This window comes from Poecile atricapillus, chromosome Z (genome assembly GCF_030490865.1).
Source record: "Poecile atricapillus isolate bPoeAtr1 chromosome Z, bPoeAtr1.hap1, whole genome shotgun sequence".
NCBI lineage: Eukaryota > Metazoa > Chordata > Aves > Passeriformes > Paridae > Poecile > Poecile atricapillus.
The window spans coordinates 112,807,312-112,829,265 of record NC_081289.1 but is presented as its reverse complement, the minus strand read 5'-3'; the positions used below and the strand labels follow the sequence as shown (position 1 = coordinate 112,829,265).

The window sequence follows — 21,954 nt, the reverse complement described above, 5'->3', positions numbered from 1 at the left end:
GCTCATTTCTGACTATCAGGTTAGACTCTTGGCATTCCATCAACATCTAGGAGCAGGTGGCCTGCTTTGTCTTGTATTCACAAATGTTGCTGAAGTATTTAAAACTACATTAGGGAGAATAGTCTGATGACAGCACTGTGCTACATGACCCGTGATCCAGGGTCAGTTACCAATTTTCAAGCATTATGACAGAGGCAAGTGCAGAGCACTTCCACTTTGAGCAGTTCTAAAGACCCTAGGGGGCTCTGAAAGACCGAAAAACAGATGGAAAGAGCATTTAAGCACTTCTCTTTATAGCAGGGCAAAAGCAAATCTTCTTACTCTTTTTCGTTGTTCTTCTCCAAAATAAAAAAAATATTTTTTAATACTTGGATAACTTTATTGCAGAATCTGCTTTTTTTTTTCTGCTTTGGTTTTGGTTTTTGTTTTTTTTACATTTAACTTCATGAAGCCAAATGAAATTTTGCTAGATAAAAGTGTTTCTGCAAAATTTCTATCTCCTCTGTGGAAGGTCTGACTTTCTAACTAGTCTTAAATTTCAGTTTGCAAATGAAACTGTGCACATAAATTGGGATTTTTAAAATGGATCTTACTTTTAATATGAATGTTTCATTTAAGAAGTATAAACCAAGAAGCAGTAGAAGGAGAGTTTGGGGCAGAATATCAGAAACACATTTTAGTTAATGTGCTGAGCAAGCACTGCACCACTGGAAGTTTAAAATCATCTTTTAGAAGGCCCTTCAAGTCTGCAGGGAAAGAAATTCCCTCATATTGGATGTTCAGACTGGCATACTTGGAAAAAGAAGCCTTCTGCAAAAAGTTGTGGACACTAAATGTACCAAAAACCTGCCTGATTTTACCAATATTATCCTTTTTTTTAACAACCTACATATAAAATATTCACAATTCAACAAAATATTATAGGTACTTAATTAAATACAGTTTACTTTTGCTGTTTACATACAGGTCTTATGGAAGTCTCATTGGCACTTCAGCAAAGCATGCCTCTATCTGTTTAACTGGGAGGGGAGATACCTCCCATGTTAACCAGATCTCTCTTTCCTTCCTCAGTCTCACATAATATTTCCATTAGAAAATATTTTCAAAATAGTTTCCAGCAAAATTATTTTTTAAATATGCCAGATGTTTATACCAGCATATTTTTATTGATTCTGAGGTATTGTTTTCGCACTTTAGCAAAGCCTCAGTGTAAATTGCTGGTACATTTAGAAGACAAACCAACTGATTGCAGTGAAAGTGGCATTACTGGCAAAGAAGTTATGTTGCAAACATAACAAACCCACAAATGATCTTTCTTTCAAGCTATAAGGAAAAAGTATGATTAGAAATAGGTTCTTGCTTCAAAAAGTATCATAAATTTTGAAGTTATTGTCTTATTTCAATATTTTTTCTTCAAGAAGGCAGCCTTCAAGATTTGCCCCTCTAAACTTACTATTAAAGAAAACATAAAGGTCACTTATAAGTTAAAAAAATTCAAACAAGTGAGGTTTTCGACAAGCAGCTGCAGCCTACTAATGGCAAATTATGAAGAGTATCTGAAATAGACACAAACTGAAAAAAAAAGAAAGAAGTATTAATGAAAAGGGGGGAGGACATTTAGATTACAAGGATTCCCCAAATATTTTAAAATAAGCAACTCAAATTAACTATAATTAACTGCCTCTAACTATTTCTATCATTAGCTCTTCAGTCTCTCTTTTCCCCTTCCATCATTATGAGGCTTTCAGGCTATTTTTGTAATGAATTAAATAATCTCTTTATAGTGGTTTGCAGTCTCTCTAGGGAAACAATAGCATTGGGAAAATCCTGTGGACTTATCAGGTAAGCTGTGAATTCTTTGTCTTGAAAACCTACCATTATCTGCCAAGTGAGTGTCAATGACTGGTTTACTTATACAATCTTCAGTTAGTAAGAAGTGGAAATATTTTTCTATATCTTTCCCTTTGTAACAATCTGTCTTCTGCACCTCTTTTGTATTTTTAATACAATAAACAAATGTACCTCCCTCACTCTACCCATGCAGTCTTCTCTTCTACTCTGTCCCAAGAATTATTATAATTAGCAAAATGCCTAGTTTTAGGCATTTAGGTACTAAAGAGACCACATCTAAGGTGACGATCTAGTTATCTTTTAGAGACTATTGACAGAATAGAAGGCAGTCCTGTCATCTGAAAACAGACAGATGAATCAGCTAACTTCTCCTTTAGAAGTAGATCTATCTCTTTATAATTAAATAGAGCGATACAGAGATAGCTTAGATGTACTCTCACTGACTTTGCAGATGACACCAAGCTGAATGATGCAGTTGATACTTTAGAGGGAAGAGATGCCATCCAGGCACTGCACAGTCATGGGCTGGAGAGGTGAGCCCATGTGAATCTCATGAAATTCAACAAGGACAAGTGTAAGAAACTGCACCTATTTTGGGGCAAACCCAAACATGAATTAAACCTGGGAAATGAGAGAAACCTGGGTTGAGAGAAGCCCAGCAGAGGACTTGGGTTATTGATGGACACAAAACTGAATATGACCTGTAAATGGGCACTCACAGCCCAGAAAGCCAAACATATCCCGGACTGTATCCAGAGCAGCGTGGCCACCAGGATGAGGGAGGGGATTCTGCCCCTCTGTTCTGCTTTGGGGAAACCTCCCCTGAAGCAGTCTCTTCACTCAGCTCTGGTATGTCTGGCATGAAAAGTACATGGACTTGTTGGAGTGAGTACAGAGGACAGCCAACAAGCTAATCAGAGAACTGGAACACATGTCCTATGAGGAAAGGCTGAGACAGCTGGGGCTGTTCAGCCCAAAGAACAGAAGGCTCCATGGGGGCCTTATAGCATCTTTCCAGTACCTGAAGAGGGCTTACAAGAGAGCTGGGGGAACATTTGACAAGGGCTTGTGGTGGTAGAACAAGGGGGAGTGGCTGATGTAGATTAGATATTAGATTAGAAATTCTTTACTTTGAGGGTGGTGAGGCACTGGAACAGGTTGTCCAGAGAAGTTGTGGATGCCCTTGAACACAAAGTAGAGGAAGGCTACTTCCATTGAAAAACCTGGGGAGATGCTTATGAATTAGCTAAATACTGTCTCTTTGGACTGTATAATGTATCAATGACTTGTAAAATACGCTTTTCCTCCTAACTTTTTTTTTGTGCCAGGCTCAAATATCATACACGAGATTATGAAAGAGCAGAGAAATGTGATAACAGCATGTGGAAAAAAATGCATGGTTCTCAATTAACCGGTGGAAGTGGCTGTGACTCCCTGCAACAGTTGGATATTAAACCTCTGACATAAGCATATCCATGAGAATTAGCTAATTTCTGAATTTTTCTCAAAAGTAGCATTATTACCCTCTGGAATAAAAATGATTGCTGTGGGTCTATGGTGGAGATAAAATAGGAAACAAAAAACTGTACCTTTTGGCTAAAATCTGGTCAGGAAGGAATGAAATGAGCTAGCCAGTGCTTCAAAGAAACCACGTGTCACAGAATCCCAGAGATGATGTAATTTTATAAAATATTGTCTAGGAAACACTAATGACCCCTTTAGGCTACTAAAGAAAGAGATGGGTTGAGGAGTTTGGAGAGTGCTTAAGATTCATTCTTTTCTTGTTGACATTCTGCTCCCACTTCTTAAGGGGTATTTACATTTTAAATGCTAAAAGGCTAAAGACTGGAGCCTTTCTAACAGGAATCTGCTGCCTGCTTTTATGATGCTCTATCTGGTCTACAATGAAGTGCAAGTTTAGAAGAAGCACCAGGAACTTTGGCTGTTTCACCCTGTCCTGCCTTCTGAGATTACAGAGTCCCTCATGCAGGTATAGAAAAGGTCATGAGAAAATACGCCTTGATAATCCCACAATGTTTTTGTGAACTACTTTGTCATGTTTTTGGGGAAAATCCCTGAGAGGCCCTGCAGCAAAGAATCACAAGCTACAGAGAAAGGACAAGCTATCTTTGTTTTGTCAGGGTAAGATTGGTTTTTGAGGATTTTTATAGTCAGTGGGGCAGAGGGACTTGTTTGTTTTCTATTTTATGTTTATAGAAGAAAAAAAATTAATTTCTTTTTCTTCTTCTCTAGCCTTGAGGTTAGTCCAAACAGTGGTTCGTAATCAATTAAACTAAGACAATTTCATTAATTGTATGACTTCACCTTAGCCACTGGAGAAGCTTTGACATCCAGTTTGTCACTTTCTGTATAACTGTACAAACTCTGTTGTAACCCAAGCCCAGTCATACAAATGATGGACAACAAAATCTACACAGGAATTCTGAAAGCCCCTCTTGTGTAGGGAAGAGAAGGAATATGAATCATCTTGATAGCTGAGAGAAGTGTACTGTTTACTTAATTAACAGAAAGGAATCTATAATATGGAAGCTGTGTGGGTGATGCCAAGCTTGGAGGCTCTCCCTGTTTCAGCTTCTCTTACTCAGTGTCGGGATGGAAACACAAGGCTGGGAACCTGGGATGCTCTATGATCTTATTAAGGCTGGTGCTTGTAGAGTAGCAAGCCTAGTGAGTGTAGAACAGTCCACTTAATGACGGCATGATGTATGCTGAATAACAAAGGCTTCTTTCTTTCCAGCTTGAACATCAAGGTGAGAGAACTCAAGGCACTCGTGTTTGAGATTGAGGTCCCCGGCACAGTGCTTACCTGGGATTGGTTACTTGGTGCAGTACATGGCATTATTAGATGATAATTATTGCAAGATTTTTAGTGAAGCTCTTAATCTTTACATAACTAGTGGAAAGAAAAAAACAAACAACATGAGCTCAAAATGGAGGGAGAAGGATCTGGATGTTCCATTCACAGTACATAACATCCAAAGCAACAGGTCAAGAAATCTTTATGACAGAGGTTAAGAGTTAATGGTACATCATTGAACTAGAATTCACTGCTTCATTGACTGCTCCAAACCGGAGAGATCTGTTTGTTATTTAAAGCTCTTATTCTAATATAAGTTGTTATGAAACTTTGGCTGTTTCATGCTGACTGCGCTGGTTATTTCAATCTCTGAATATTATTTTAACTGCAATGAAGTCCCTAAAAAGGGCACCTTGGAAGGTGTTGCAGTTTCATCCAGTATTTCTGTAATTCCCTCCCAACAAATCTCCCAACACAACTTGTTTGTAGTGTTTTGTCCTTACTAAACAAGCCATGTTTCCATAAAAGAAAATAAATTTGAAAAGTGAGCAGAATCATAGAATGGTTTGGGTTGGAAAAGACTTTACAGAACATCTAGTTCCAAATCCCCTACCATGGGCAGAGGCAGGGAAACCTTTTACTAGACCAAGCTGCTCAGAATGTGGCCTTGGATACCTGCAGGGAAGGGGCCTCCAAAACTTCTCAGGGAAAGCTGTACCAGTGTCTCACCACCCTCACAGTAAAGAATTTCTTTCTAATATCTAATCTAAATCTACTGTCTTTCAGTTTGAAGCTGTTTCCTCTTGTCCTGTCACTGCATGCTATTGTAAACAGTCTCTCTCCATTTTCCTGTCGGCTCCCTTTACATACTTGGAAGGCTGCAATTCGGTCACCCCAAAGCCTTCTCTTCTCCTGGCTGAGCAATGCCAATTCTCTCAGTCTTCCCTCACACAAGAGGTGTTCCATCCCTCTGGTCATTTTAGTGGCCCATTCTGCACTCTCTCCAACAGGTCCATGTCCTTCCTGTGCAGGGGACCCCAAAGCTGATGCAGCACTGCAGGTCTCACCAGAGAGGAGCAGAGCAGAGCAGAGCAAAGGGGCAGAATCCCCTCCCTGGCCCTGCTGCCCACGCTGCTCTGGATGCAGCCCAGGACACAGTTGGCTGTCTGGACTGGGTCATGTCCAGCCTCTCATCCCCCAGCACCTCCAAGTTGTAGGCAGAGCTGCTCTCCATCTGTTCATCCCCAACCTGTGTTGACACTGGAGGTTGCCCTGACTGAGGTGCAGCACCTTGCACTCAGCCTTATTAAATCTCATTAGATTACCTTGGGTCACTTCTCAAGCTTGTCCAGGTCCCTCTGAATGGCATTTCTAGTGATCCAAGATATTTTTTTCAGCAACTTGAGAAAAAATGGCCCGACTGATTCTCAGGCCTATTAGTCTCAAGAGCCAGAATTTTCTTTAGAAGGTATGCATTGTTAGCTACTTGTGCATCACGAGACATGTGTTAGCTACTTGTGCATCACGAGACAGACAGCAGGCTAAAAGTATTTGAAGGTTAAAATACTTTGTAACATCTCCACTGGAATTAAAAATAAAAGTAAATACAAAATGGTCAGTTCTGTACAACTGGAATTACAGCACAGAATTGAAAACCTGAGTAAGAAGTTTTCAACATGAATATAATTGTGATAATTTCTCACTGTGTATGATCTCTCTGAACATATTGTTATACATCTATATGTAATGAAACTGTAATTAAGCAAACAGATGAAATATATCACTATGCCTACGTTAGATTAAGTCATCTTAAAATATGTCTATTCTTGCTGCAGTGCTTCATTTATGACAATCTTGCTGATATGGTACTGTGGGGAACTGCCTACCAACACAGAGATCAGAAGGAGCACTCATTAATTTAAGGAAGAGCAAATGATGCTTACCTTTTAATATGCTCAGTTTCCTGGGAGCTGGGGATGTGGCTGTGCTGGCATCTGTGCAGCTTAGTAGCTCATCATCTGTTGCAAGGAGACAAGGGACAGAGTATGAGCAATTTTGCCTAACTGTTCTGCTGATTAAAATTTTTGATTCAAAAATCTAAGTTGCACACCTCAGGCATGCTTCTTGTTCTTTTGTATGCACACAGACACAGGCATATCTATGCATGCCTCTTGTCTACACTAGAAACAACCTGAAGATGTCCAAAACGCACTTTCAGGACTTGTGGCCTACTAAGACACCAGAGCCTAGACAATGCATCAAGTACATAAATAACTGTGTAAGGTACTCCAGCATCTCTGAAATCGATCCAGGTTATTCAGTGCTGTGAGGTGCCCTAGCTGCAAACTGGTTTACAGATTTATAGGCCAAAGACTGTGTCTTATTTGCAGGTATTTTTCTGATAATTCTTGGTTGTTGTGCTGAAGTGGCTGATCCTACAAAACATAGCTAAAAATAATACTTAAAGAAATTAAGGTGGCTGAAAATTAATTTTAGATGTGATTCTTAAAATATATATTATCCAGACTAGGCAGTATTCATAAATGAGGGATCTAAGTATTTATTTAACTTCTTGCAACAACAAAATTAAAGGATATTAGAAGCTTGGAAAGAACCTGTCCATGCTCTCTCTTCATAATTGATGGAGCAATTAGCAAAAACTAACTAGTTTAGTGCTGGTGGTAAACCAAAAAGACAAGTTCATGATGGCATTGTCTTGCATTTTTCAAATATGTAATTATAATGGACAAGGCATGACATTCACACAGAACGGCAGGATTAATAGCACACCTCAAAGAACATGGACTGGAAGTAAGTAAGTATCTTTGGGAACAGATGGGACAGAGCTCAGCAATACTCTTATCAAAAGCATCCTGTCAGAAAAGGCTTCCATCAGTTAAGACAAGCAAAAAAGTCTTTGTTACTAAGGTATGATGGAAAGAACACAAGTCTTGTTTTCTTTTGGGCATGGGGACAAAAATCATGCTGTACTTTAACAAACAGTATTTGAGGAAGAATATTATGAAAGCAATGGTATTGTGTCCAGTCAAGCTTTTTGTACTTTTATAAGGAAGAACTCTTGGACATTTCAGGAAAACTCATCTGTTGATCATCTATTAAGAAAGAAAATGCATGTTTTAAATTCATGAGACTGGAGATAGACGATTTGGAAGGATGAATCTACCAAATGTGGATAATCTATGCTATGGTTGAAACACACAAGAATTCAACTATTCAAACTGTATCTACTCTGATTGGAAGAGTAATGATACTTAACTGATAAGAACAATGCTGTTAATCCTTTTATTTATTGGTTTGTGTGAAATTAAATTAAAGGGTTTCTGTAATTCAAAAAAAGGATAGGGGTTATTGATATTTTTCTTCCTTGATTCTATCCTTGTTAGATGTTTCCATTTTCCCTTGCTTGTAACTTATTGCCTATGTGTTGAGCACCTTTCTACCTTCACAAGCTGAAAAAGTATTTCCTAATCAGTGAAGGAATAAATTTTTTAAGAGATAATACAATAACAGATTTTTTTTGTTTGTTTGCTTTATGTATCACACTTACATGCCCATCTTTCACCCTTTTAAAAGGCCAGTGTTATTTTAATGTTCATGCAATTATTCATTGCCTGCTGATTTACACATCTTGGATTTAAATGTTTTTGCCAGCTGACCTGTAGTAGTGTAGCCCAGATTAGATTTCAAATGAGGGCTCCGATTTTTAATTTCTGGCTTAATTTCTGACTGAGATACAAAGTTCTGATCAGTTGTGGGTGAGCAAACCTTCTGTGGAGCCTTTCCTATTCATAAGGATGTTCATGTTTTTCTGTCTTAAGTAACTATTGTGCAAATATCAACAAATATTTAGTGTAAAATTACTGACATAGCACCATAGGGAACTTTATAAATACCAAAATTCTTCCTCAGTAAAATATGAATGTATACTCTAAGAATATTTTTCTATTTTTATTTGGTGTTACTTATCTGGAAAAATTCATATTAATAATGCCTTCCAGTTTCTTTTTTCATTTCATCATATTTATCTTTAGTTTTTCAACATGATTTTATTATCTGAGTGCTGAACAGAGTGATTTAGGACTTAGCATCCATGCCATTTTCTCCTGGAATTAGTTTTTTGTTTCAGCAAACAGTTTTTGCTAATGTTTTAATTGTATTTTTAGCACTTTTTTTAAATTTTGGTACACAACTTATCAAGTGGGTTTTATTATGCTTTACATGACTTTGTGCTGTTGAATTACCTACTTGCTTTTTAAGAGAAAAAAAATCTAAAAAGCTGCATCAATTAAGTATGAATCAAATTCTTGAAGACCTATTGAAGTGAATATTTCTACTCATTTCACTAAATGACTCAGAATGAGAATGCAGTTCTAAATTTGCAGATTCAACTGTTGTTATGTAAGAACTATAGTGATTTACAACCTAATGTCATAACAGTCCATGAAAGAAAAGGACTAGGCTTGCACCTACAAAAGTCTTTGTCCTACTTGCACTTGATTATTTCTTGCAGCTGCAACAATGGCAATATTCTTGAGTTATTGTTAGAATTTTTTTTTTCCATGTGGAATAAAAAGTGCTTAATCTATTATATTTATTCATTTAAAAATGGGGTTTGGACTTACAGGTATAGATCTCATAAATACATAAAAATATTTTAGAATTGGATGTGATACATTGCAGGCAAACATAATTTGTTATGGTTTGCTATAGTTTATTAAAACCAGAAGTCACCTCACTGAAGCTAATTTCAAAGCATTATTTAAATTCCTCCAGGAGAAAAAATCATAAATGACATGATATACCAAAGAGCAGGCACTAAATTAATTTTTCTTTGTCCAAGAAGTGTCACTATTTAATTTACACAAAGGGGTTTTAAGTCCATTAACACTGATACACATGAACTGTGTTTTAGTAAAGATAATACTTTCCACTCCCAGTAATATAGATATTCTAAAAGAAATAGAAAACATAGTTAAATAAAAAGAAAAGGAAAGATGTGTGACCAGTAGTAGAAGTGTCAGATACAGCTGTGTGAATACATATAGATGTCTACATATAGATGAGCCAGGGCATTCAATTATGATTTGGGTTGATTTATAGCCAGGCACCATACCATCATTTCAATCAACAGGCAGTGGGAGCAGAAGGGGTCTCATACCCTTGAAAATGAAGGATACCTTGTATCTCCAGCTCATCACCCCAGTACTGAATTTGTCAGACGTTTATATGTCTATTTATTATTTATTTATTTATGAAATTTCCACATAAAATTTCTAGCAGACAGAAAATAGCCAGCAAAAGTTAGATCCTGAAATGTTACCACGGAATTCCAGTTATCCAGTAACATGCAAATATATTCTTAATTTATAAGAATAATTTAATATTGTGGCATTTATAATTATCATAGGTTTACTTTTTAGTTCTTACTCTGTTTCCAGAATGAAATGCCCTCTCCCAAGTACTTGGTACAATGGGAGTTTTTCGTTAAAAGCACAATGGCTGGCACAGGAGACTCCCACTCTCTGCCTAGCATGACCATATGGTCTCATTTTTCATCCTTTAAAACAATATTACTACTAGAGTGGATGGAAGTGTTTCTGTGCAGACCTGGGCCTGAGCCAGAAAGCAGTGCCTCCTACTTATGCTCAGGACAAGGCTGTTACCATCTCCCACTCTCTAGTGAGAACAGAGGTATTCTCATTGTGCCGTTCTTGATGGATGAACGACTTTGATAATGCTTCCAAAAGCACTCACAGGACTTCCATTTCAGATCCTTTTCTTCACTGCAAGTCATTTCCAGGAACTGCACTGTATCAGTGATCTGGGGGCAGGCTCTGCCTCTGGATGCCCATCGTCCGTTTCCCCATACCTGGTCAGGCTGAGATGCTATGTGTGCCTGAAGACTGCAGCAGCACGGTATGGCTAGGTGCAACAAGCCTGCGTGTAGCACCATGGCGAGCCCTCACAGAGTTTTTAAACAGCTTTAGGTGCTTCTGAAAATGCTGACTAACTAGCTTGAGTGATGAGTGTTGTGATGGAATTAAACGCCAATGTAGTGTGGCTGCTTTCGAACAGCTGATGAGCTGTGAGTGTGCATCTCCGTTGTGCTAATTTGCAGCACACATATGCAGTGACTGGTTCAGCCTGCAGAGAAGGATCATTGTGTTTGGATCACATTGCTCATGTTGTTTAGTCTTTTGCTGGCAGAGCCTAATAATTGCTAATTACTGTTCTGCTGGTGTTTGTAACACAGAACTGCTAAAGTACGTGACTTTTATCTGGGTTCTAGGCTTTTGGTCTCCAGCCAGCAGCCACACCAGCAGGCTGAAACAGGCAAGATTTAGAAGTGCTTTTCTATGCATCACTGGCAATCTGACGGGAGAAGAAAACAGCATTTGTTGAGAGAATCCCAAATAGCCGGGGTTTGACTACAAACTGTGCTCCAGCGAGGCACAATCAGGCCCAAAGAAGCTGGCGTGGCTAGAAACGCTTTTTTTTTTTTTTTTTTTGTTTTTATTTTTCCCGAAAACTGGCTAACACTGATATTCTTTTGTTACTGCTTTCCTCTCCTGCCCCCATTACTGCTCCGCCAATTTCTTTTCTGGCTCCTTTCCGCGGGTGATGTCCCGCGGGGACGAATATCCCGATCCCTGCCTGGGAGGCTGCTGAGGCGAGACCGAGGTCCGCGCAAGGCGGGGAGGACGGAGAACGGGCCGTCACCCGGGCCGACGCTGCGGGGCGCGGGTGTCCATCCCGGGCTGTCCGCGCCCCACGAGTGCTCTGTCTACCGTCCGGACACACGTGTGCGAGGGCTTTTACGCCACAGGCGGGGGCGGGCCGCGGGTCCCCGGGCCGGCGGCGGCCGCTGCCGGGGCACCTGCGGGAGGGGGCGGCCGGAGGCGGCGCGTCCTGCCCTGACGTCACGGCGCTCCCGCACCGCCGTCGCCGTCTGACAGCCTCCGCCGGGCGCGGGTGCTGTGCGGGCAGGCAGGGCGCTCCAGCTCGGCTCGGCTCGGCTCGGCTCGGCTCGGCTCCGCTCCGCTCCGCTCCTGACGGCTGCAGCGCGCTGCCCTCGCCATGTCGGTGGCCGGGCTGAAGAAGCAGTTCCACAAAGCCACGCAGGTACCGAGCCCTCTCCCCGCGCGTGGGGCGCGCTCGGCTGCGGCCGGCGTGTGCGTGGGCATGCACGGGTGTGCGTTGTGCGGGGTGGTGCGCGGGTCTCCGTTCGAGTGAGAGCAGGGTGAGGGGGTTTGCGCGGATGCTGTGCCTGGTCGTGCGTGATGAGTGAGCGTGCGACGGGCCGTGTGTTCTCACGGGTGTGTGCGGAGCGTGAATGTACACGGAGGGCGCTGGGTCTACAGGGGTACCTATCTGTGGAGGGCCGGGGCTTGCCGGGCCGCCGCGCCTCCCCCCACTCGGCTCCGGCCGCGTTGCGGCAGCGGGCAGGGGTCTCGAGGTGCGAGAGTGGCACCTGGGCTCCCCTGACCTCCGCGCTTGGAGCCCGCGGGGACAGCTGCTGGAGCAAATCCCGCCGTGGCCTCCGACCTTCCCTACCGAGGTCTATGCACCTCTGTTTTAGCCTGACTTCGGGGAAACAGCAATAAACATGACCTTTTTGTTTTGTGGGTCTAGACCACAGCTGAAATCTGAGTAATGAGGTTTGGTTCCGTTTGCTTTAGGCATGGTGTGATATTGCAAGAAGGTCAGGGTGAGTGTTTCACCAGTAGTTGAATTGTTTCATAATGCAAAATTTGTGTGTTACAGTCTGGGTACAATTCCTGACTCAATGTGCTTTGGGGCTAAGTCTGAATTGGTTTCAATGGAAGTCAGAGGAATTGCTTTGGATCTAGAAAGCTGACACCAAGACCTGTGCAGTGTAGCTTTTTTTTTTTTGGGGGGGGGGGTGGGGGTGGGGGGTGGTGTGGTGTGGTTTTGGGTTTTTTTTGTTTGTCTGGTTTTGGTTTGGTTTGGTTTTTTTGGGCTTTCTTTGGTTGATGGATTGGTTGGGTGTTTTGTTTGTTTGTAACTAAGTACAGAATCTCCAGTTATTTCCTACTACTTGCCGTTGCAGACATCTTCAGGTAGGAGTCTTGGTCACAGCAAGCAATCTGTAGATGTGGTCAAACAAGGTATATTCAGCTGTTAGACTTTTCATCACCCATGTATTTCCCTTTCTCATGTATCTCATCTCTTGCGCACTGTGGGGAAGTATTCCCTGAAAGAATGATCCTTAATCCAAGTATTTGTCCAAATTCTGATTTTCCATACCTTGCAGTTACACCAGGACACATTATAACTCTGAATGCAATGGTTTTATGCCAAGTCCTGCATAGGTGCGTGCAGGCATTGAATAACACTGTGTCTCACCTTTCATGCCACATTGTGCTGCATCATTGGTAAAATAAGCCTTGAAAGAAAACGGCTGCGCTCAAAACAGATGCCATAAGGAGCAGGTAAGGGTGCCTGAGCCCATCCAGAAGCGCCCATCTGCTGCTACTTTGTTGTTTCTTCCCCTGCTGCCTATGGTGCTATGAGAAGCTCAGGAATCACCATTACTGCAATGAGTTCTGGTACTGAAAATATGAATTTCAGTGGCTGTGCTATCCATATTTAAGAAGCAGGCAAGCTTTAGTACTAGAGGTCTCAGTTCTCCATTATTGTAAGCTAACGAGAATGCATCTACAGCAGCAGAGGAAAACATCTTTTTTTTTGAGGGAGCATGGTGTGAAAGGTCTGTACATGATGTTTTGTCCTTCAGATGACACTCTCACACTGATTGTCAGCACTACGGTCATTTAGAAGGAAGGAAGAGTTTTAGCTGTCTGGATCCAAAATATTTCAGTCTCTGATGCCAGATTTAACAGCCTGACATCTGATGACCCAGGGATTTTTGACCCCAGCCTTGACTTTCTCAGTTTGTTTCCACGCAGGCCATGAGGACACATTCACGTATGAGAATGACTCACAAGTATGTTGAAGACAGACCTGCTTATTGGCTCATTTGCATTATGAGTGAGAAATCCATGACATAGTTGTACTGACCTTGCTCCAGGGAGTAATCCTTTTGACTAGTGATTAAACCCCAGGTGAAATACAGATTGACATTGCTGGCATGAATGAAGCTTTACAGATAGGACCAGACAAACAGGAAGTTTCAAAAATTCTAAATTATTGATTTGGTTCTTACTAATATAATTAATTTATTTGATGTGCTGTTTTAGTAGAGTCCCAAGTTGTATCAAGAACACATGTGGATTATTTTATAGAATATAAATAATTTATTTAATTTCATTTATTGTTTTCTGTCTTGTGAAATGTCAAACTAACCTGCATGAAGTACTGCCAGTTTAGAAGCCATGCTGAAGAGCTTAATGCCTGTCAACTTTCATGGACCAGCTGCAGCAGGAGTGAGTCATTGAAGAGCAGGAAGATAGTTTACACCTTCTGGAATGAGTCGACTGTTCACCGTTTTGCCTCTCAGAAAAGCTAACAGGTTTACGTCTGTGCAGCAGAGTAATAAAGTTTAGAGAAATCTTCCTGAGTTTGTAAAAGCAGGGTGAGTCTGGAAGTCATGAATACACAATTGCAAGATGTTACACTGGCCAGTGTGGAATGGGTTAGATTATTCATTTACTTCTAATAACCACAAAGTACCTAAGAAGGAGAAATAACCCCATTTGAATGTTAACATGCTGCTGCAGATCTATCATGCATCCTGAAGCTAGGAAGAGTGATCTAAAGAGTGTTTTTCCAGAAATGGGCAGCAAAGTGCCGTGCCACCAAATGGCAAAAATCCCTTTTTCTTCAGGCACGCAGACTCCTTTGCCAGTAGTGCTATGTATGATGGTGTAACTGGGAGAATATTGCTTCCTACAGATTTATGCACAGTTTTAAAACCACCACAATCACTTTGGGTGACACAGATTTGACACTCTGGGGTATTTAAACAGACTTGTTTTAAAATAGCATGGGCTTTGTTTCCACATGACTGCATTGATTGCATAATGTGGCTCTTGTGAGGCACAGTCAAAACAAAGCTTTCAGAAAGTAATAATTTTGTAGGGAAGGAGATTAACAAAAATTCTGGGAATGGCCACATCTGATGTTCCATTTGACACAACTGAATAAATGTGACTGACATTTAAATAGCAGTATGAGTGTGGTGGTTTGAACCAAAGGCCTGTTATATGGTTTCTTTTCTACCACTGTATTCTGCTTTTATGATACATCATGATTAAATTTGTCTCAACACCAAGACCGAGTTAACCAGTTTATACAGTTTTGTAGAGAAAAATGTTTGATATTGAAAGAAACATCTGAAGAAATTGCTTCCACTCCACTCATCATTGTCAGTAGCTTTTAGATACCCTTACTTTAGGTGGAAAGTACTGTGCTTCCTTCTTTAAGAAGGTAACCTGTGAATGGCACAGTAAGAGAATGACTCTGCTGGTTAATAAGAAACAAATGAGACTCCTGCCTAACTATCCTGTTGTCCACAAAATTCTGTGGTCTTGCTGGGATTCTGTGCTGATTCAGAGCCTGTCTGCGCAGGTTCTGTTGTGAAAAAGAGAATATCAGGGTTTATCTGCCTGAGTGTTTTTTTTTTAATTCCTTGGTCAGAAGTATATAAAATGTTTTTCACTGGAATCCAGTTACTAAACAAACTCCAACTAACCAATTTTTGCTGTTCTCTGTTAATATCAATATTTTCCTAAATCTCTAGCACACTGTGTATTCATAACATGTTCCTGACTGTCCTACCGTGTTGAGGGGGAGCTGTGTGTGCTTTTCCAGTGATAGGACATCACCTGTATTTTCCAGCTGACTGTGGTTGAAGCTGGACTCATGCTGGGTCTGCTTTTCTCCTTCCATGTTTCCTCACAGCCTCATCCACCAAGTAATGGTCAGTTCCTGTGTATGCAAAGGTATGTGTGGGAGTTGGTCTGGAAAGCTGGGCAGCATTTTATTTTTCTTAGTGCAAATGCTGTGTCATGTGCCACTTAGGTGCTTAATGAGCTCCCTTCTCATGTGGTGTGGAAACTTGTGAGCAGTCTGAGGAAGGGAGAAGGAGAGAGGTTTGCAGGGTGGTGTGGCTCTGAGGAGAGTGCCCGAACAGGCCGCTAAAAACCTCTGCCCAAGAGACACGTACCACCAGCAACCTGTTGGTTGCTCTCAGTGTGGAGCGCTACCTTTTGAGATCAAGGAAAGGGAGCAAATTTTTGATCTGGAAATAAAGACTATTTTTAGAAAAAAAAATACTTAGCTACAGAGGGTATTATTTCCACAGCAGGTAGGGAAATTCCTTCTGTTTGTGCACTCTAGCTTGATTGCCAGATACATTATTCACATTTGGCATCATTCCAATGCGTCCTTTATTGATGTTACATAATTGAAAGGGTGAAAAATTGACTTTAATCTAAATTGCGCTTTAGTTGGATACTGTGTAACTCTTCTGAGTTGTAGATGGCTTAAACAGTCTGCACCAGTTCTAAACTCTGTTTCTAAATCTGATTGGAGGAACCGCTGCTTTGTGTGCTAAAACAATCATGGTGTTTTTTTGGTTTTTTTAAGATTTCTCAAACATCTATTACTGTAGTATCTTTCCAACTGATGGATACACTTTCGATTTTTATGTATCTATATAAAAGCTGGAGCACTAAATGACACCCATCTCTAAGTTTTCTCTCAGTGGTGTCTGGAGGCAAAGAATACCCATGGATGCTGTTCTCAAAATACAGCTTGCGCCAGTTTTTTGTTTCAAATCTTGACTTCCATTTAACTGGAATTATTACATAACAAGGAAGACCTGGACACTCTTGGTCACTCATGCATAACTGTCTTTGAGTTTTAAATGTGTCCTCATGACTAACGTACTGATAGATAGCATGCTTCATAAAAGTGCTGGAGCAGCAAAACCCATTTTAATTGAAGAAGGTTTTGCAGAGATTACTGTGCAGAAAATTCTGTAGTTTTACGTAGCCCCTAATTGCAAATAGAAGGGATATGCTGAGTTGGTCTGACGTATTTCTTGTGAAGGATGGAGGGTTGAGGAGCTTGAACATTGACTGTCATGACGTAGTAGTGTACCAGTCAAGTCTTTGGCCTTTAAAAGTTCGGCAAGAGGGACAGAGTTGAAAATCTGTTTTGTGGGCCTGAAGAAGCTGCTACCATTCTGTGAGTACATCTGAAGAGAAACTGTATGGACAGCATTTACTGGGAAGTGCCCTGATGAAGCAGACTCATGGCCCTTTTATCAGTGAAAGTCTGTGGTATGTTCAGGGACAGCCTAAACATCCTCCAAACCTCTTGTCTTAGAGCTAAAATGTCTTCCTTCTACTGCTTTCCAGAAACTTCTGTGACTGATTCTCAATTTCTTCTCAGGTAGTGGCCCCTGATGGACAATGGTGGTGCTTATCCCTTCTTAAGTATATGGAGATAATTGAGACGAGAGAAAACTGAGCTAGAGCATGGTATTATTGCGATAATGTTTGCCACAGCACAATTACTTTGCTTTCTAATCCTGCACTTAATCTTGGAGACAAAATAGTAGCATTTGTGTAATCTGAGGTTATAGCACGCCACAGTAATTCATCCAATATGCATATAAGTGCTACCAGTTAAAATTAATTTTTTTTTTTCCTTCCCAAAGTGGAGAAAAAGAAATAATTAATTTATTATTACTCTGCTTACATAATAAGATCTTTTCATAACATTTCCCTTTATGGAGGGTCTACAGACCTGCATAGTAGAAAATGAAAAATTAGAAGGGATTGTTTGAAGTTCAGCATATTTTCAATTTTTCTGTACATGGAAATCAGTATGATGGACCTGGACAGAATGATTTGTGGGTATGTAGTTGCACTTGACGTAATAGTGATGATTGTCTTGTGTCTGTGATGGAGGACGTATCTTTATAAATAAACATATTTCAATTTTTTTTTTTTCTTTCTGTAGACTGAAATTGGATTGACGTAATTGTTGCAGCATCATATGGTTCACACTGAGTGCAGCAGTTTACTCTCACCTTCTTTGCCCATCATCATTCCTCTGCAGAAAAGGAGTGTTATTTGATCCCAGCAAAGGTGCTGCTGAGGCAGCAGCAGTATAACCTTGTGGTTTGGTGTGATGCCAGAGGACCTTCTAAAAGAACAAAAAATTCAACCACTCATTTGGCTATTGTACCCCTTACTGGAGGAGGGCTGGAGAACTGAATGAATATCTATTTCAGAGTAGATAGGTGCCACTAGCTGGGATCATTGTCAGCATTGGTGTGATTTTCATCAGGCTGTGTTTTTGTTCTGTGTTCCTTAGATTTATTATCACTGTCAAAAGGTGATTCAGCATTAAAAATGCTGAATCTTATGTAAGCAGAAATTCTAAAATAGAGAAAAATATTGGTTTTCCCTGCCTTTCCCCCCACAATTCTATGGCAGCAGAACACTTCATGCTGTTAAAATGTTTACATTCCCCTCTGCCTCCATCATATTTTTTGTGGATTTCAGTTTGATGTTTTTAATTCCTTGTGTTATATATATATATATCGGTTTTTACTCTTTTTGATTGTCTAATTTCCAGTTTCTATTGGCTGCAAAAGGTCTTTACATGTGAAAAGAGTTTATCTAAACATTTCAATATAGGGCTTGTTTTCACCTTTGTGTTAAGAAATCCGGTGGCTGTTGTGCAGAAACACCAAAGATGCTGTTTATCTTTCAATTTAAAGTGTTCTTAAGCACTAGACATCACTTTTGTTCTGTGTCTGTGGGAAAGAGTGCAGCTACAATGAAACGGTGGTAGGAGAACAAGACTCATTAGAGATAAATACTGTGGCTTTTTTTCCTCTAGAAAGAAAAATTTCTTGCAAATGTTGTTGATTTAGTCTTTTATGACTTTTAGTAGACTAACAAAATTTGCTCTTTTAAGCAACACTAGACAGATATTTTTGCTGAGTTCTTTTCCAATCTGTACACTTTTCAGCTTTAAGGTACATGCCAGAAATTCCTTTTCATGCAAAATCAATCTAGACGCAGAAAACCAATTAATAATTCATAAGGTATAAATGTCAAAAATAAATGGTGTTTGCCTTTCCAGATGAATCATTTAGAGCTTGTCTGCCTTGGAAAGTTATGGTGTTGTAATCTACGACTAATCTGTGGGCTGAATTAGAAATGCTGCAATTTTACAAGTATAACTCTGCAATGGATGGGTTTCTTTCTGCTTGTAGAAGAACTGCTTTTCAACTTAATTGGTTTTTTTGAAAAGGGAGTTGAGGGCATCAGACCAAGACGCATCCTTCCAGTGTGATGAAGGTGTTTGCTGAACTGCCTAAGGTCTTACAGATGACCAGTTAGTGCATTTTTCTCTACTAATGCACCATATTAATTTGTTTTTCTCTGGGAATATTATCTTTGTCATCCAAACACAGGTAAGCTAAAACTACATTTTGCTTCAGTTGAGGTAAAAGGTGGTTTCAGTACTTATAAGGAGGTCCTAGTTGAGTCTTGTGTTGGTTCCTTCATTCATTTCTTGCATTGGTCAGGAATGGATGGAATTTGGTTTTATTTTCTACTGTTATGAAGGGAATTAAGAATTTTTAAGACAGAGCTGAGGCATGAAGAATACTCCAACCAAATGCAAACATTTTTAGGAACAAAAATATTTAACTGTGGAAAGGTAACTTGATGCTCAGAATAGCCATGTGAGTCCATGTTTGCTGGCTAGACTCCGTCATCCAAGGAGTCTTTCAACTAGTATTAATAAATGGAAGTTTGTCTTTCAGGAAGAGTGGTTGGATCTTATGTTTTTTTCAGTCTAATTTTGGGTTTTAAATATGCACATAGTATTCTGAGATTGACAGGAATCTTCCTTTCTCACAAAATTGCTGAAAAACAAATTGCCAAATATGAGGCAAATTTACCACTGTCAGAACTGGATATGACAGTTGAAAGCAGTAAACATAATGTGCCTTTCTTCTGGACTGCAATAAGTATAGACATGTAAAATCTGAATCTTTGAAGTATGGGAAGATGTAATTGCTGAAAACAGGCAATCTTAGGTAAATTATATAAATCTTTAGCTTTTTAACACAGAAAAGTATTTTTTCCTCTATCAGACTTCTTCTGTTTTGTTTCACCTATGTAAGCTGCTGCAATAAAAGGCATATAGAAAAAAAAGTTAAGCTTTGTATGGTATAAATGGGATTTTCTTACCAGAGAGAGTAAGAACCAAAAATATATAAAACATCAAAACACACAAAATATCAAAAGGTAATTAACTTTTTTTTCTTTGTTTTACAATATTATCATTCAAAATGTGTAAGCCAAGGTGATTTTGGACCAGTGACTTTTCAAAGGCCTGAACTGGCATGTTTTAGGAAGGCTGTGTTTTTATGGCCAAAAATCTGTAACACTTGAAATAGAATAACAAAAGCTCTACAGCTTTCGGAAAGTATCCTGTTTTTTATTTAATGGTAGACTTGGGTGGGGGTAAAACACTAGAAAGGAAGATGAGTGAGGATGAAAGACTGGAGAAGTTCACAACAGGAATCCTTAAAAACTGAGCAGAGGCAAATTGTCTGCTCTGGTATGTATGGGTGGCTGACTAGAGGGAAAAGGAATGGCAGATGTTAGTGAATGAAGCTAGCACTTGCTGTTTCCTGCTTCATTAACCTGCTGTTTCCAGGATTCAAGTTCCTGATCCACACAGTGATAACCTGTGTTGTTCCAGCCCAGGAGAAAAGATGACTCTTTCCAAAACACATACAGCTTAAGTCTCACCAATGGGTTAACGAGATCAGCATGAATTAAATGGTGTCTGTCTGTATAGGTGGAACTGAATGTGATGAACAAGGGAAAAAGCCAACATTGTTTCTGAGATGGCAACCCCAGCTGTTGCAATTTCCTGTCGCACAGCAAGAAAGAATAAGGAAAAGGCAGTACTCTGCTGCTGTGATTGCAGGGTAGTCTTTTAATAAGAACTGCTGGACAGCCGCTGAAAAATAAGCTTTCTATGACTTAGTGCTTTTTTCTTTCCCTAGGGAGAGTTTGCTGTTCTGAGTAAACTGACAGAGCCTTTATGTTTTGTTTGTGGAAAGTTTCCCCAGCGCTGGCTGCCAAAGGTTCTGCTAGGTTTTGATCAGCCAAGTCCCTGCATCAAATCAGTGACTCATACAAACAGTCTGGTGAAGCACAAGACTCTCCCAGGCAGAAGCTGAGCTCTGGGCTAGCGTATTCCTGCGGCCCCCTGCAGTGCCGTGATGTGCTAGGGCCTGAGGTGCTGTCAGTGACTGAAAGTACCCAGACAGGCTGCCAAGGCAGAATACAGTAACTTGTACTGTCTGTGCAGATCCATAGCTTTTGGGGATATCAGGCAAGATTGTCCCGGTGTGTCTTGCTCCTCCATAACCCTGAAGGAGGGGGAGGACCTTTGTACGTAAATGAAAAAGCACTGCTGCAGACGCTTAAGATGAGTTTCAGTATATCTATAGAAAAGGAGCTATCCTGCTCTGTGCTGTTCAGTGCATGTCTTAAGTGACTAAACCACATATATTCTCCTTTGTCAGAAGAACGTAAGTCTCTGGGCGTGTGTGCATTTGTGGCACTTGAGGTCTAGAGAGTCTCGACAGCAGGAGCTGGGGTTTGGCTGGCTTGTTTCTTGATGAACATCCTGAATGTACTAGCCAAGAAACGAGACAAGCATGCCTAGATTGAGCTTCTGACTGGGGCCTATTGGTTCCAATGTAGAATCTATTCTAATAACAAAAATAAGTTCCTGAGATAAAAATGAATTGAAATGTGGATGGACTTCTATTTGAAAATGTCTGCCAGACTATAGGAGAAAATGCATGTGATGCCCAAGGGCTGGCCTTACACTCATCTCTTTTGGGCTGGTAGGGTAATTGCTGATTTATCCCTCTCATTTTAAGAACAAGACCACTTCCCAAATTATGTATTAAAAACAGCTATATGGGATTTCTAGCAACTTCTATAAAATGCAGACAGTCTACCTGAGCAGATTTGAAAGCTTCTCAAGAGACATACAAACATGGTGCTGTTATGTCTTGTTCCTTGTAAAAGACTCTTTCTCTCTTTTCTTCCATAGCACATTGGAGCAAGAGAGATTTGAAAATTTAATGAAGCTGCAATAAAACAGCCTATTCTAGTTCCATATTTTTCTCATTTCTGTTTGCAGATTAACTACATGCGTGCCCAGGGAAGCTTTCTTGACCTACAAACAAATTGACTTCTGTGGACTTTTTTTTTTTCCTG

General features: G+C 40.2%; 1 protein-coding gene across 3 annotated transcripts in view; it reads left to right on the top strand.

Moving 5' to 3' along the window:
• Positions 1–11,565: 11,565 nt before the first annotated feature.
• Positions 11,566–21,954, top strand: part of SH3GL2 (SH3 domain containing GRB2 like 2, endophilin A1) — an 88,089-nt gene continuing 77,700 nt past the window's right edge. Inside the window, exon 1 of one of the 3 annotated variants that reach the window (XM_058827040.1) lies at positions 11,566–11,812. In XM_058827040.1, the coding sequence (XP_058683023.1) occupies positions 11,768–11,812 (45 nt within the window). In that variant the 5' untranslated portion in view covers positions 11,566–11,767. Of the gene's footprint in view, positions 11,813–14,226; positions 14,247–21,954 lie in introns of those variants that run through there. The other 2 variants (XM_058827042.1, XM_058827041.1) reach the window with 2 other exon arrangements.